Here is an 18,312-nt window from a genome sequence, read left to right as displayed (position 1 = left end):
CTGTCTGGGTACAATGATTACATATGGCTGGGCTCTCGTATATCGCGGATAATGTATGCTGCGTAAATTTTAAAAACGATATTGTATCCGAACATTTATTATGACTCGACGGAATGTAGCGTGCTTTTAGTTGAATTTTTAGCAGTTTCCTTTTTTGCCGGAAAGCGAGCGTGAAATTCTTTTACCGGTCCCATTGTTTACGTGTACATTCAAATTCAAATAATTATGTTTATTTCACGCAGACTAACCTGTGACTCTTATTTGTTCAGTCAAGGCTCCATCATCAGTATGATGGCTTAAACCCTTAACTATACAGGGTCAGGGTTACCAGAACGCTAGCAAAAATTTAACGTTATTGTTATACTACCTAAACACAATCCAATACCAATAACCTTTTGCCTCATTTTGTAGTTTTAGTGATTTAGTATTTTTCAAACCCGCAATTTATAACGTGTAAAACTCGGGTCAGTGCCCCGCCTACGACATTGACTCCAAGTGGCATAGTTACGTTACGTTCGTTGACCTCTAGCGTCAATCAAGTGTTTATTTGCAATAATATCGTAGACTTTAAAAAATTATAAGATGTTTTTATCTATATATTTTTTTCGAAAAACATAGAAGGCCAGTCGTGTAAAAAAACAAAATTCTTATTCTATTTCAGTTGGACAAGTGTAAAACGACCTCGATACAAGGCTCCGTTACCCGGAATTAGTAATTCATGAATTTGCCGCGGCTCTAATTATTTATTTTATTTTACGAGACCTATTATCGCGAGATGCCTCCTCCTAAATACTTAAGCAGTAACGGAGTGCCTTACAATTTTGAAATAATTGGACGTCGTTGTTTAGTCTACCTACTTCATTCCTTTACCGGTTACCAAAGATAACGACATTCGAAAGCAAAACAATTCGTTTTTTCATATATTATATCTACATAATAATATCTACTAGACTACCGACATATTTGTACTAGAGGAACCGACATAGCATACGTTGCGAAGCTAAAGTGACTGACTCTAGAGGTCAACGAACGTTCCGAAAGTAGGCCACTCGGAGTCACCGCCGCGTCGTAGGCGGGGCATTGACCCGAGCTTTGCACGATATACATTGCGGTTTTGAAAAATACTAAATCACTAAAACTACAAAATGAGGCAAATGGTTAAATCCAATACCAATTGTATTTTGTTTAGGTAGAATAACAATAACGCTAAGTTTTTGGTAGCAACGGTTGCACCCTGTATCCAATTCACCAACTGAATACAGTGAAGTTAATATAGTTATAAATAATAATAGTTAATCAACTATAAGCGCAAAGTCGCCGATAAACTGATGTGCAGTTTGGCGAGATATAAATTGTTATATTACGTGAGCATTATATATTATTAAATAAATTTAAAAAAAAAAACGTTTTAAAAAAAAAATCTCATTCAAATATTATTAAGTAGGTACATAGAGCAGTACCTACAGTATTATAAGTTTTATTTCATAGCACATTTCACAGATAAAGTGTTTATCCTCAAGTACATTTACTTCGTTTAGTAATAGCTTTTCAGACACAAGTCATAAACCTTGCTTTATTATTTACTTTAACCTAATCTAATATTAAAATTCTCAGAGTAAATAACGTCGGAGATGTTTTACCTTGGATATTGTTAATCCCTTCTAAATCAAGATTGAAGAAAGACAAAGAAAAGCTTGAAATGTAAATATAAATTATTAAAATGTTTTTGTAAGTCTATTTTTTACGAAAAATATTTACGCAGTTTATAATTATTAATCTGATGTACTAAATCATAATCATCGTTCGTGTTTAGATTATAATTAGGTGGTTTAAATGTAATAATAGTATAATCTAGTGGCATAAAATATTTAATAACTAGACGAATAATAACTACATTATGTAGTATACTAAATGTAGATGTAATGTAGATTTAAATATAACGCAATGTATAATGTTTTTTTTTTTTCCTTATTGTTGAGTGCCAATTAGCTACTCAATTATATTACGATCTAGCCTAATGTATGACTAATAAGTAATTTTATTTTAACCTAAACTTATAAATTATCTTATATACTAAGAAATTGTCCACTGACGCATCTTAGTCTTTCTTGATTTGAGATATGACACTTTGTTCACGTGTTCTTTCAGCACTTACACTATGTACACTATCACTAATCACTATACACTAACTCAAAAGGTTTGGTCCTTTTTAGTCTTCTCACTGTCTCCGTTACGTCAAGCAGCTGGATTCAATGTATAATGTAGATGTATAATATGTGGCTATACGTACTGGAAATTATTTTAATATTGGCAAATAAAAAATGTGCAGAGTGTTGCAGGGATACCCTCTAGGACCCTAATCAAATACACTTTATGTTGGTCCCAAATTTGGTCCCAGGCAGGTGTATTTTGTCGATCGTACGCTATTTGTATATTTTATATTTCGACTGGAATTTCAAAGAAACAGTCCTAAGACATTTCAGCCATGAGTTTGAAAAGTCTTTCGTAGCCATATAAAATATAAATACATAAATAGATACTCATTGTGTTTGCTTTCATTACTATGGTATAATCAGTTACATCGAGCCTCAATGACATTCTAGAGCCTCAATAGAGGCACGGACTGAAATTCGAAAGGTTGGCAGTTCAAACCCTACCCGTTGCACTATTGTCGTACCTACTCCTAGCACGAGCTTTACGCTTAGTTGGAGGGGAAACGGGAATATTATTCATGATTAGCATGGCTAATATTCTTTAAAAAAATGTTTACTTTAGTCAACGGTGACTAAAATCATCTAAAAAAAAAACAATGTTACTGTCTTGATAACTTCACCTGAACAATTTTGTAAGTAAATAAACCCTGAATCGTTAACTTTTTACGGCTCACAAAAAATATTTAAAGGTTATAAAAACTCTTATCGCTTAAAACAAAACTCGAAATATAACAAACGCAGTCATAAACAGCGTCGCCACTACGTACCTACCAGAGGGAGCAAAGTTTAAGTAATTCGAGATAACGCGCGGTTTACTTGAAATTGCCGTTAAGTATGTGGTGGGGAAAGGGGAGGATGGGGAACAGGGGTAAAGAGTAGAGATGGGCATTGTTGCTACTTTTAAATCACTTTCGTTTGGTGAAATCATTATTTTGCTTCACAGTGATTTCACAGTCGATTTTTCACGGAAAGTGATTTATAAATTTTTGCAATTGCAATATTTTGCTATATTTACCACCAAAATTAATAAATAATCAATCTATCGATAATGTGTCGATAAGTTACTTGCGACATTGTTAAATATTGTCAAAACAACCACAGAATCTTTGACAAAATATAACAACGTTATTTATCAAAATAACCTATCGATAAATTAGGATTGATTATAATTAATTTCAGCCGTTATTCAACTATGAGTTATGATCAAGATCAATAGCGCTGATATTTCACGGGTGTTTTTTCAGGAAAAGTGAATTTTCTTATTTAATATTTTTCATTTCTAAAACACAAGTATGCAAGTGTTCTCGCTCGCGCGCTCTTTAGCACTTTAGCTCAGGTCAATGACCGTGCGCGTGCAAAATTTAAACAATAAAGCGGGATTTTAAATGTGATAATTTTCACACTTTAAGAGATTTTGCTTCGTGATTTTTTGGCAGGCTACTTTCAGTAATGTAGCAACTGCTATATCATGTAAAGGCATGATTTTTCACATGCTACCTGTGAAATGGGGCACCTCCAGTAAAGAGGCTTAGTGGCTTTGCAAGTTGCGAGCGACAAGTTGCGAGATTCTTTCCGTTTGTGTTTGGATATTTCTGGAGCTGATTAAGTGATTTGCTCCAACTTCCACCGACTGTTTTGAAATGTACTTAAGCAGAAGAAGTTTTATGTGATTTCAACGTCCTTTAATGTATTTTTATCTATAAAAAGCTTTTGGTAACGTTTAAAATGTCTTTAACGAAGTGCAGTCAAATATTATCCTTAAGAGCAAAAGTCTGAATATTATCGAAACACCTAGACAAATATTCATTTTTAGGGTTCCGTACCTCAAAAGGAAAAACGGCACCCTTATAGGATCACTTTGTTGTCTGTCGGTCTGTCTGTCTGTCGGTCTGCCAAGAAACCTACAGGGTACTTCCCGTTCGTAATACTACTAATAATTAGTATTTTCAATTTTCGAAGTAAGATAACTATATCAAATGGGGTATCATATAAAAGGTCTTCACCTGTGCATTCTAAAACATATTTTCATTTATTTTTATGCACCATAGTTTTTGAATTATCGTGCAAAATGTGCAAGAAATACGACTGTAATACGGAACCATCGTTGCGCGAGCCTGACTCGCACTTGGCCGGTTTTTATTAAAAACGAGAGCGTATAAAGGTATGACGGAACAGATCGGCCGTATAAATAATAGCAGTGGAAGTGTTTAAGGTGACGCAGGACGCTCGACCGAAATTGGCAGCGCACGTGGGTAACATGTTTGCTTTTCACTTGACATTGTATGAGAAAGGTGAGAGGCACGATGATTTTCACCGAAATCAAGCGCGCGAAAAGGGTTTAGGAAAAGTATTTTTGAGAAAAAACTACTGAATTTATGTTTGCAAAGTAAAGTTATTTCAACCAATAAATAAATAAACTACCTATGTCTAATGATATTTTTTTTTAGAATTTTCATATTCCTAATCTTATTTATTTACGCCCAAAGTTGACATAAATTTAGTGTTAAAATAGGAATCTTTTGAGGCACGTAACTTTTAAATCAATATTTTTTTCAATGTTTTATATATCAATGAACCTAGATAAAGACGAGGTAAATCGACATAATTCTTAGTTTTGTGCGTACAATATCGAATATTGTTGTATTTTCCCTCCTACGTTTGTATGAAGAAAGCACTGAAGTGAGTCCCCTTAAGCTCACAAAGGTCCAGGTGATGCTAATGGCTGTATAATCGACGACTAGAGGCCATTATTCTCTCCCCGAGTTCCTCTGACGTCATAAGTCATCGGTCACAGTTTCAGGGCAATAAAGTTTCACCCACCTTCCACTATGAACCTTGGATTTACTCCGAATTGCTAGTAGTTTGTAACTGACTGAAATTATAGGCTTTTCATTTGAAGGTTAGTTTTTTTTTCGAGTTGTAATTTGCGAATACAATCAGTACCCTTATTATAAATGCGAAAGTGTGTTTGTTTGTTGTTTTATTGGTTTGTTGGTTTGTCCTTCAATCACGTCGCAACGGTGCAACGGATTGACGTGATTTTTTGCATGGGTATAGATAAAGACCATGTAATTTAATTATAGTCCTGAAGAAGTAAGAATTCTGAATGAGTGTTCGAAAATTTCTCAGAGAAATTAGTAAAACATTTTACAATAGAATATCTAAATTTATGGGAATTTAGATATTCTATTGTAAAATGATACTCTTTGACATATTCTGATATCAATTGTAATTTACTGAGTCTAGTCACGATCCTAGTATAATTACGGTTAAAGTTTGTACGAAATAAGACAGATAATAATAATTAATATCACGAAGTTCTGGTAAGCAGAGAAAAGTTCACCTATTCAATAAATACTAAATAGGAAACGCAGCAAGGTAACTAACTAACTAATGAATCTTCAGGGTTTCTGTCATTTAAGAAGTAAGTAACAAGGTACCTACTTGTTTGCAAAATTTTTGTACTCAGTTGATAATATTAATCAACGAATTTTCAACAGAAGCAGCTTTTAAGAAACTACCTTATGTAATCCTTCTTAAAATCCTTTCTTAGCGGATACCTATGTCATAATAGCTATCTGCATTCCAAATTTCAGCCCGATCTGTCCAGTAGTTTGAGCTGTATACGTCGATAGCTCAGTTAGTCAGTCAGTCAGTCACCTTTTCCTTTTATATTATTTAGATTGGGATTAGAAGAATAAACAATTCAACTTTCAAAATCCTAACCCCATTTTACCAAAGTTGTCATAAGCAATCGAACACAAGGTATTTTAAACCGTCGCGCGTCGCGTCGTTCAGGTATTATTAATATCAAAGGCCAAGTGCAAACTTCTTGGCATACAATATTCATTGCTCGTTTCGTTTACTTGAAGTTCGCCTGTAATCCCCCAGCGAGAGCAAGGGTGTTTACTTCGACAATACGATCGATCAGTGTGGTTGCTGATCCATCGATACCTGGGTACACTGCAAGGAGGACCATTGATATCATACTCGTTCATACAACCAAAGATATATTTATTACATAGTTTCTACTTGTATCTGTATAATGTACCTGTTGGTTATCCTAAAACGACATTGTGATATAGAAATAAGGCCGGAAAATTAATTTAAAACGCTTTTTATGTAGAGTTGGCGCAATCTGGGATGTTACCACTAATATGGAAGAGGTGTGCCATACAACGTAAGATTTATTTTTGTGCCGTTTCGAAGCACTCGAACTCACCAAACGTACCGGGAATTTAAATACACTATCAATGAAATAGTCTACATGGTGATAAGTGTAAACATTTAAAAGAAAAGAAAGAAAGAACACATCAGTCATCACATGTTATACCTAAGAGTTGGATTATTTTAGGGTACGCTCATAAGACGCTCACTACTGCTATCAGTGCCAAAATGGCGAAAATCAATGTACTTGAAAAACAGATCCAGCGTATATGTCATGTAGAGGTCAGTGGCTGTAACTGCGAATTTCATAAAAAAATATAAAAACCTTTAGAACCTCACGATCCGCGTCTGAATCTATTTGCTATTATTTTTTTAATTTATCTTATTTTATAAATTATTAAAATGTCCTCTTAGAAAGCTTGCACGTGGATAAAGATCACAACGCGTAGAGGCTTATCGAGAATTTTAATCTTTATAATAACCTAACTGCAATATTAACTTGATTAGGGCACAATTGCTATTACAACCACTTAATCAAAATAGCGACCTAAACACAAAAGTATTTAATAGTCGTTGAGTCTCGAGTCAAAACGAGACTGGCCAAAATACCTTCAAACACCCGTATTTATATAAATCGATTCAAGATGGCTCGCCCGCCACAGATCGCGTTCAATCGGATGAGTCAAATATTGTCTAATTCATTAAACTAACTTCAGTAAGCTAACATTATTAATCTATTTTGTAGCTCTCGCCATCGTTTAGTCCTTTTTTTTTTTCTTTTTTTTTTAATTTATAACAAGCGTAGGTACACCAAATATTTACATTATTATTTTCTCGCCAAACTGGTGAGCCAGTTTGTTGGCGAGCTGGCGCTCCTTAAAAATAACTATAATCTACGTATTAAATAAGTAGGTATCTCAGATTTTGTAAATCTATGTCACGGAATCAAGTTGAGAACTCTCATAAAATATGCAAGCTATTGACTAGTGCGCAGTGCGGCACGGCACAGCGTCTGCCGAGCCGGGTGAACGCAGAACGGGCACAGTTGACTCCCTCAAAGCTAACACCGATGCGTGCTAGGTTGACTATCAGATTTGAGCTCCATCACACTTGCGTTACGAATGCTTTACGACAGTAAGGGCCGGTTGTTTCAACAAACTTTGACGGACACGTAACCTTTAAATATGGCGCTAACGAACGTAAGTAAAGAAAAAGCGTTGATTCAGCATCTATTAGCGCTAACGTTCGTTAAAAAGTTACGTTTACGTTAACCAGTGCTGGTGCCATTGGTGATCGTCAAATCAGTTCGTAACTTCATACTTCTTACAAACGGAATATTTTATTTACAAATTATAATGGAATCAATTTAATTCAAAGCTTATGATAGTAGTTTTTTTGAAGATGAAAGAGAATTTGTAAGAAAGAAAAAGTGTTTAAAATGCGAAGTAGCAATATTAATAACTATGTATATAATTTAATATACTTAAAATGAAATAAAAAAAGGATACGGAAAAGTAAGTTAATTTTTAGGGTTAGTTTCGCAACCAAAATAACAATGACGAACAGTTTTTTGTACAATGAAGCAACGCACTTAAATTAGCAGATGTTAAAGTTCGTCTACGTCTGTTAAATTTTAACGAACGTATTTTACGAAGACCAATGGTTTGAAACAACCGGCCCTAAGAGTCCCCGCAGACCACAAACTTTTTATCGGCCGATAGTTTGATCGGATTTGGCTACTAGCGCGCTCACCGGGCCAACTAAACAGTCCGGTGGGTGATGAGTGAGCATACCAGACAACAGTCAGTCTTGAATGATTTGCTAGTTGTTAAGTGACTTTTGAAGAAAGCGGTTGCATAATGAAAGTTAATAGAAAATTATCCGGAAATATTATAGCTTTTATACTACGGAGAAGAAGGATCAAGAAGAAAGTTTTTTTATAGAGCGCGGGTCTTTTTTCAACTTCTTCTATTAAAACAATACAGATACAAAACAAAGTAGGTAGGTACCACAACTACAGTCACGCCACATATCTGTGTGATTTCATGTTAACTGTGACTTGGTGAAAGCAAACATCGAAGCGTGCTCGCTACAGTTAGAGCTAGTTGTGGGACTTTTGTTTGTCTTTCGGTTTCGGGATTTTGAAACCCGGTATTGTTAGCTCGATCCGAATTGCGATTTATATTTGTAAACAAAGATTTTGGCTCGATTGTACTTACGGATTTTGGTACCAGTTTTTACGGTTATGAAATTTTATCGATGCCAAATGCAACTTCACTACAATATTTATCAATTTCTAGCTTCTGTCCGCACTTCGTCCGCGTGGATTTAGGTTTTTCAAATCCCATGGAAACTTTGATTTTCCGGCATAAAAGTAGTCTATTTCACTCTCCAGCTCTTTAGCTTTGTCCGTGCGTAAAATTACGCCCATCCATTGGTCCGTTTCAACGTGATTGAAGGACAATAACCAACAAACCAACACACTTTTGCTTTCATAGTACAGTTAGTGAGGGTAGTGATACACAACAAAGTAGGTACCACAACTTCAGTCACGCCGCACATCTGTGTGATTTTATGTTAACTGTGACTTGGTGAAAGCAAACAGCGACGCGTGCTCGGTACAGTTGAAGCTGAGTTGTGGGACTTAATGTACATTTGTTTGTGTTTCGGTTTCGGGATTTTGAAACCTGGTATTGTTGGCTCGATCCGAATTGCGATTTATATGTGTAAACAAAGATTTTGGCTCGATTGTATTTACGGATTTCGGTACCAGTTTGTTAGGATTTGGGTACGGTTATGGAATTGTCAATGTCAACTGCAACGTCATTGCAATGTTTATCTTTATCTACTTCTATTATTTTTTATCTACTGTCGACGTTTGCATGATATAATTTATAGACAGTACTCGGTACTAAGTTTTCTATCGGTGGAATAATTTTCAGAATCAGTTCATTACTTCAGGCGATAGCATAGACTAACAACTTCGTCTAGGCTTTTCATTTCCATGGAAGCTCTTTGTTTTTCCAGGATATAAAGTTTCCTGTGTCCATTTCCTGAACGCAAGTCGTAAGTTATGAGTGCCAATTTTTATCATGATCAGTTTAGAGACTAAGCCACACAGACACACTTTCGCATTTAATATTAAAAATGAACAATATGGATTAGTAATGAGAGTAGGTATGTAGACTCACCTAAGAGATATCAAACTAAGTAGGTATGATAGTTTGCTTTGTTTAAAATCAGTCTGTCAAAATTAACAGGCGAATACAGATTGTTACTTCGTTTTATATAACTTAGAGACAGAGAATTCATTAAAAACCACAATTTTCTCACGTTTGACTAAAACAATGTCGTTGTAACCTAAATAAGAGCTCGCTGGGAAAATGTTGATTTATCCTTATTATAACATAAATATTGAAGCAAGGTTATCGAAGGGGATGTACCAGCCACGCTGAGTTTGGCTCCAACTCGATAGGAAATTGAATTCCAACCACATACTGCCTCGCGCCATTATGTGTTTTACATACCGCTATTGACTTTATGTTCCCATTCTAATATTATATGGTACGCCTCATCCTGCTCTATTATCTTCATTTGTATTAATATCTATCTATCTTGTTGGTTTTATAATCATTTTGAAGTAAAAGTTTAAAAAATATATTCATTCAACCTATTTAACAGACAACGAACTTTTTTCTTATCATCATCGTCATGATCAATCCATCGCCGGCTCACTACAGAGCACGGATCTCCTCTCAGAGTGAGAAGAGTTTTGACCGTAGTCTACCACGCTGGCCTGGATTGGTAGACTTCACACACCTTTGAAAACATTATGGAGAACTGATAGTTCGTTCGGCATGCAGGTTTCCTCACGATGTTTCCCTTCATCGTTAAAGCTAATGATATTTAATTTCTTAAAACGCACAAAACTCTGAAAAGTTAGAGGTGCGTGCGCCCGGGATCGAACTCCCGACCTCCGACTAGAAGGCGGATGCCCTAACCACTAGGCTATCACAGCTTAACTTGAGCTTAGCTTGAGTGAACATACATATCACAAATTTCGTCACTGGCAGTAAGTGAAACCGTGGCCTAGCGGTCAAGGCGTCGGGTGCGAACCCAGAAGACACAGGTTCGAATCCTGCCGGTTCCTTTTGATACGTATTTAAAATTATTTAGAAACTAGCTGCCCTGGCGAACTTCATTCCGCCTAACAGTCGATTCAATTTTTTTTTAAAATTTCTCTCCGTAAGAACTATCCTCGTACTTCAAGGAAAATTATAAAAAAAGAATTAGCGAAATCGGTTCAGCTGTTCTCGAGATTTACGATGAGCAACACATTTAGTGATTCATTTTGATATTATAGAAGATTTCCTTGAAGTGTTGGTAAAAACACTATTATAAAAATTATAAAGATATTATCGTTTCCACCTTATTAAATTAGATAATTGTTTCCAGGTGGCCTGGATACACATAGACAGACAGATGATCCTGACGATCCACCGGCACGTCATCACGCGCCTGGCGCGCTTCAGCGTGTCGCACGACAACGCCATGACGTGGCTGCTGCACGTCAGCCAAGTGCAGCAGGAGGACCGCGGCTACTACATGTGCCAAGTCAACACTAACCCCATGATCAGCCAAGTCGGATACCTTCAAGTTGTAGGTAAGTGCCTTCAAGCTATGGTTTACCTACTTATATTATGTACTAGCTGATCCCCGCGGCTTCGCCCGCGTGTATAAAATATAGCCTATGTCACTCAGGAATAATGTAGCTTTCTATTGGTCAAAGAATTTTCAAAATCGGTTCAGTAGTTCCAGAGATTACCCCTACAAACAAACTTGCAGCAGTGCACAAAGTGCAGCAGCTGGAAGATTGCGGGTATTAGGTGCATGTCATCATCATCATCATCAACCGATGCTGGACATAGGTCTCTTGTAAAGACTTCCACACGCCATGGTCTTGCACCGGCTGAATCCAGCGGCACCCTGCGACTCTTCTGATGTCGTCCGTCCACCTAGTGGGGGGTCTTCCAACGCTGCGTCTTCCGGTGCGAGGTCGCCATTCCAGCACCTTGAGACCCCAACGTCTATCGGTTGTACGAACTATGTGCCCTGCCCATTGCCCATTGCCACTTCAGCTTCGCAACCCGTTGAGCTATGTCGGTTACTCTGATTCTTCTACGGATCTACTCATTTCTGATTTGATCACGTAGAGAAACTCAAAGCATTTCATTTTTTTTTCAAGTTGACTGTTACACCATAGCAAAATCTTTACACAAAAAAAATAAAAAAAATACCGTACACGGCTAATCGTAAAGAACCTAAATCAAATTTATAAATGTTCAAAGTTTCTACTTGTGCAAAAGCAAAATGCACAATACAAAGGCTTGAATAAATAAATGCGCCTCAGACAAATTCGTATTTCATACAGACATGCACGCCGCTGCAGGGGCCCGCCGGATGGCGGATAAGAATTTGAAAGTTGATAAAATTTAGCCTTTATTCCCCCTACATCGCTGCTTAAAGTTTCACGGATGACAATCTCGAGAAGTTGAAATTCCTGCGGGACGTGATATTCCGGTAGTTGCACTACAATCGCACAAGTTTGCGGTGCTACGGGAATGTCTGAGGGATACGTGCATTTGGGAACTACCTTCACCTTTGTGTCATTTACTTTTTTGAACCAGTGGTAAATTAAACTAGTCAACGATTCAAAAGCACTTGTAATAAGTCTTCTTGAATAAAATATATTCTATTCTATTCTATTCTGAAGAAACGTTTTTTTAAAGTAGAGATAGCGAGCAAACGAGCAGGCGGGTCACCTGATGTTAAGTGATTACCGCCGCCCATGAACATTTGCAGCATCAGAGGAACCGATGCGTTGCCGGCCTTTTAGGAATTTGTTGGTCCGACCCTTGAATAGCTCCATGTATAGTATAGTACAGTAGCAGAAAGTAATGAACATCGGCCATTAGAATGACATTTCGGCTTTGTAGAGCATTGTCTCTGTCACTCATACCTATGTGACGTTTTGTCTGTCTCAACGACAGAGACAATGCTCTACAAATCTGCTATCGATGTCCATCACTTTCTGCCGCGTACTGTAGGCAGTTTTTTTTGTGTTGTGTCATCAGTACTTACAGTACCTACTTTAAGACTTTTAATAGTTATTTATGCAACTTTTGTATAACATTAAAACACGAAAGTCGGTTTATCATGATAATAGTATGACTTGAGTGTTTTAATACCTAATTATCAACAGTTGCATACAAGACTTTATCTACACCCATAATATTATGAATCCTCTATAAAAGATTCTGAAACAGTTAGCTTATTGCCAACATTATTTACATAACGAGACAGATTTATGCCAGCAGTATAGCGCTGTCTCTTTTTCACAGGAGTGTTATAATGAAATTCAGTACAACATTATAACACTCGTTTGGATGCTTTAATGGTTATTAAGATATTGGGTGTTTTAATGTTGGACATAAGCTAACTGTTTCAGAATCTTTTATAGAGGATTTAAAGTATGGGTATTAGCAGTGGCGTGCAGGGCATAGAGGCATAAATGCACTGCTTACCCAAGTTGTAATGGCTCAATGCATATTTTTCATTATGACCTGCCAGTAAATAGGTTCCTACCTAACTAATGCTTACCCTGGCTTCAAACACTGTGCACGCCACTGGGTATTAGTTGTAAATAAAAGATATTTTTTTGCCAGCTTCATTTTTTTCTTATCAATAGAATCATCATTAATCAGCAAACAAAGAACAAGATAATCAGGTTTCCTCAAGATGTTTTCCTTCACATTTAAAGCAAGTGATATTGATCGTTGCTTCATGTACCTAACTCCGAAATGTTAGAGATGCATGCCTGAATTCTACGTCTAGAGGAGGCTGGCTGACGTCTAAACTACAAGGCTGTTTTTAATGTGGATACTGAATAAATTATTATTATTATTTCTTAACGCCCCCTGGTTTTACTTCTAGCACAGAATATTATAATAATATGCAGGTAACCAGAACGCTGGGAAAATGAAGACAGGTGGTAGAACTGATGATCACTGATATGATACCACAAAGAAAAACACGAAAAAAACGCGAAAAAAATTAAAAAAAATCCTATATGTAAAATTTCACGATATATTGCAAATAAAACATCTGACTGACGTAACAGGTCAACCAAATTTTGCCTAAATAGGCCACTGCCACGTCGTAGACGGGGCATTGACCCGCGTTTTGCACGCTATAGGTACATTGCGGGTTTGAAAAATACTAAATCACTACAACTATAAAATGAGGCAATTATGGTTATTGGGATTGGATTGTGTTTAGGTAGTTTATCAATAACGCTAAGTTTTTGCTAGCGTTCTCGTTACACCCTGTATGTAGGCAGTACACGTCTGTTAGGTCGACAACTTCATCACATTGACGTATTCATTCGCAATATACAAGTAAATTAATAAACCTAAGCCAATAAAACCCCGGATGGGGGACTTAAAGTGCTTTAACCGGCACTTGTCAGCTTCGGGCGCAGTGAAACCGATATAAAAACATCCGAAACGTGCTACGCTTAAGAAGTACGGAACCCTCCTTTTTATTTCCACTTAAAAGTTTGTTCGACATTGTGGTCGTATAAAAGGACTAAGCGCAACCCCTAATCGGCCGTTTGGGACCCACCACGGCAACGTTCTTGGAATTTGGTAAAAAATCCCTCGTAAAATGGCTATAGGCTTTTTAAATCCTTAATAAGACTTAGTTTAATATTTAAATAAGCAGTTTTGGCGACTTTTCGCCTTTAGCGTCCTTGTCTCAGCCACGTATAACTTCCTAGTGTAAGCATCTTCTACAAAGAATATTTAAAAAAACCGACTTCCAAAACCACTACAAAGTAAAAAATAACTTGGAATTTGGTAAAAAATCCCTCGTAAAATGGCTATAGGCTTTTTAAATTATTAATAAGGCTTAGTTTATTATTTTAATAAGCAGTTTTGGGGGATTTTCGCCCTTAGCGTCCTTGTTTCTACCACTTAGGTCTTCCTAGTGTAAGAATCTTCTACAAAAGTGAGTTTCAACCTCATCATTGCTTTCTATCAAGCATGATTGGCGTCAAAGAGTAGTAAATAAGCATTTCACTTGATGATAAGTGATGTGATGAACAATAATCTGCTTAAACTTTTGTTTTAATTCAGATACAAGTTAGCCCTTAACTACGATCTCACCTGGTGATAAGTGATGATGCAGTCTAAGATGGAAGCTGGCTAACCTGGAAGGGGTTTGACCGTTTTTATTAAAACCCTTTGGTTTCTACACGGCATCGTACCGGAACGCTAAATCGCTTGGTAGCACAGCTTTGCCCTTAAGGTGGTTAGTTCCCACGGCTGAAGCCACCTATCAGACAAAACTGCCTAAAAACACATTTTATTTTGGCACTAATATATAAACATAATGTATGATATCGATGATAATAATTGATAATAAATCAATTAGCATGATAGATGTAGTTAGAGATAGATATTAATAATATTGAGCCATGAACATTGACCTATGTACGTTAAATCATAATATTCATCAATCAATTAATGTATTCATTTCCGTAGATACCTCTAATTATCCTAATTAAATATAAATAATTTATGAGCGAATAGTTTGAATGTGTTATTTAAAGTCGTCAGCTACTTTTAAATAAACATTGTTTTAGTTGGATTATACTAAGTTGTCCTTTTTAAACGGGCTACACTGTTTATGCACCCTAATGCAGTCACTTCAGGGTAAAAGTACCCGAAAAAGTGGGCCCATTTATCCACCCTGGGCGGCGAATTTGTATATCACTAGCTTATGTCCATGACATTCTACACAAATGAAAACTAACCTATTTTACCTCCTTAGGGGTTGAATTTACAAAACTCCTTTCTTAGCGCATGCCTCTCAGCCCGATCCGTCCATTGGTTTGAGCTGTGTAATGAATTGATGATACATCAGTCAGTTTTTGTGTAAAAAAAGAAGAAATAGGTACCTACGTGGATTTTTAGAAATTACAAGGTGATGAAAGTTTGTATAAAATTTGTTTATAAAAACATTTTTCAAGTTATATCCATAAAAATTGGTATTTAGGCTTTCGCTTTGGTGTTTCAGGATTTTTTGAAATCTCTTTCTCTCTCTCACGAATTTTCAATAATTTCCCTCGAGCGAAGTCGGGGTGAGTCACCTAGTAATGTTAATATAACGGTTTCAAAACCCTGTCATTATTATGTTTTGCAATAATTGTTGTACTTTGTTGACTCCATTTCTAACATTGCAACAACAATTAGCAAGTTGATTTATTCATCACTAAGCCGTTAATTACAGCCTAAAATATATCCGCGGGGCAAATTCCAATATTGATGGCTAATTAACTAAAATAATTCGGTGCAGCGGCGGTCGGCCGCCCGCCCGCGCCGCCCGTCCGCCGCAAATTCCCGAGATTTACAGTTTTCAGGCAACTCTATTTATTTTGTTAATCCGCGCTGAAATTACGTTCCCTCGGCTCTCTAAAACGTATTATTCAAAAGAACAATTGCCAATGTTTTGATGTCATCATCATGATCAACCCATCACACACTAATTTGTATTACAATGCGTAAAAAACCGGCCAAGTGCGCTGTGCGAGTCAGTACCCGTAGACTTTACGTCTCACCAAACGAAACCAAATTCGAGAGTCGAAATATTTCCGCGTTACAGTAAAATGGACCTAAACAGCCTTGAATTGAAGTCAAATATTCAATGCTACTGATTTTAATTTCGCAATGTTTCCGCTTGGAGCGCTGGCTGTAGAAGTGTAGACAAACTTGAGCTTTAAAACAAGGCATTTAAGATCCAGTTTACTGTAACGCGGAAGTATTTCGACTCTCGAATTTGGTTTGGTTTGGTGAGACGTAAAATCTTGTACTACGGGTACAGACTCACGCACCGAGGGTTCCATATTACAGAAGTAAAATAAAAAACCTGACCATACCGAATCCGAAACTCAAATACCATTTTTCATGGATAAGTAGGTACACCTATACATTGTAAAAAACGAGATGCAGATAGAATTACAGAAAATCATGAGACAGGCAGTTTTTTATTTTTAACCGGAAGCCCAAATAGCATTTTTTATGGATATTAATGACTTGAAAATGATAGTTTTTTTGTACAAACTTTCATCCCCTATTTAAAACCCTCTCAGAGGCAGAATTTCTAAACTTCGTTTCGTGGCAAGTGTCTACCCTATAGCTATAATTTTTTTTTACTTTTCAATAGTTCGTTTTTTTGGGAAGGCAGTCGTATCTTTTCATTATTTAAATTTTTACTTGTTCTAGCTATTGAAAACGTTAAATTATTCTTTTTTGTCGGCAGTACCACCAAACATACTGGACGAAGAGAGCACACAGTCCGCCGTGGCCGTGCGGGAGAACCAGAACATCAGCCTCATCTGCAAGGCCGACGGCTTCCCCACGCCCAAGATCATGTGGCGGCGGGAAGATGGCCAACCGATATCTGTAGATAGGAGAAAGAAAGGTAACTACTGTTCCTATATTTTTTAAGCTCTTCCTCTCTTTGAGTTGTAATTCTCCTATTGATTTATCGTCATCATCCTCAACTGATAGATGTCCACTGCTGGACATAGCTGTCTCTTGTAGGGACTTCCACACGCCACGGTCTTGCGAAGCCTGCATCTGCGACGTTTGATGTCGTCCAACGCTGCGGTTTCCGTTGCCAGGAAAAAATCTATCAACTAATGGGCTCACAGGTCCTTCGCATCATGATCAATCCATCGCTGACGCACTACAGCTGAGGACAGGTTTCCTCTCAGAATAGGAAGGCCATAGTCCACCACGCTAGCCAAGTGTGTATTGGCAGACTTCACACACCTTTAGAGACATTATGGAGAACTCTCAGGCATGCGGATTTCCTCACGATGTTCACCGGGAAAGCAAGTGATATTATGACTCTACAACAGGTGCGTGCCCGGGATCGAATCCCTCGTATAAGAGGCGGATGTCTCAACCACTAGGCTATGACGGCTGTAACTTGTCATCATAATCATAATCATTTATTTATTTTGCTCAGATATGGTAGGACGAAATTGAAGTTTTGAATGCAATTAAACGGTTAAAAAATGACAAGAGTCCAGGATCAGATAACATATGTAACGAGTCAATAAAGACGGCTAGCCTTCTCTTGGCAGGCCCTCTAACTAAATTGTTCAACCTTATACTACAGACAGGCACTACTCCTAGCCAATGGACGGAATCTACAATCATACTATTATATAAAAAAGGAAATCCTGACAACATAGCCAACTACCGTCCAATAAGCTTACTACCATGCCTCTACAAGCTTTTTGCCTCTCTAATAGAGAAAAGAATTAAGGAATACATAGAGTTGAACCAGCCAATTGAACAAGCAGGCTTTAGATCAGGATTTTCAACAATTGATAATATACACACTGTGGAACTATTAATAGAAAAATTTTCAGAATATCGGAAAACTCTATATATAGCTTTTATTGATTATCAAAAAGCTTTCGACAGTTTGAAACATCAAGTCATATGGAAGTCGCTACAAGCACTAAATATAGACAAAAAATATATTACAATAATAAAATACCTCTATGAAAACAGTACCAGTAAGATCCGGCTAGAATCAACGGGCCCACCTATCCCCATCAACCGAGGAGTTAAACAGGGAGACCCGTTGTCTCCAAAAATCTTTATAGCCGTGCTAGAGACAGTCCTTAGTTCATTGAAGTGGGAAAAGTTGGGTATATATATTCAGGGTAAGTACCTCAACCACCTGAGATTCGCCGACGATATAGCAGTCTTCTCAGAAAGTAGCGCTCAAATGAAATATATGTTGGACTCCTTGAGCAAGGCGAGCAGAACGGCAGGACTGGAAATAAACTTCG

At 37.0% G+C, this 18,312-nt stretch overlaps 1 protein-coding gene across 3 annotated transcripts in view; it reads left to right on the top strand.

Moving 5' to 3' along the window:
- LOC117982347 (lachesin-like) overlaps positions 1 to 18,312 on the top strand; it is a 90,560-nt gene that overhangs the window by 41,080 nt on the left and 31,168 nt on the right. For all 3 annotated transcript variants that reach the window (XM_069498639.1, XM_069498640.1, XM_034968702.2), the window contains exons 4-5: positions 10,836 to 11,043; positions 16,761 to 16,922. In XM_069498639.1, the coding sequence (XP_069354740.1) occupies positions 10,836 to 11,043; positions 16,761 to 16,922 (370 nt within the window). The remainder of the gene's footprint in view (positions 1 to 10,835; positions 11,044 to 16,760; positions 16,923 to 18,312) is intronic.

This window comes from Maniola hyperantus, chromosome 5, assembly GCF_902806685.2.
Source record: "Maniola hyperantus chromosome 5, iAphHyp1.2, whole genome shotgun sequence".
Taxonomy (NCBI): domain Eukaryota; kingdom Metazoa; phylum Arthropoda; class Insecta; order Lepidoptera; family Nymphalidae; genus Maniola; species Maniola hyperantus.
This window is presented reverse-complemented; position numbering and strand designations above follow the sequence as displayed.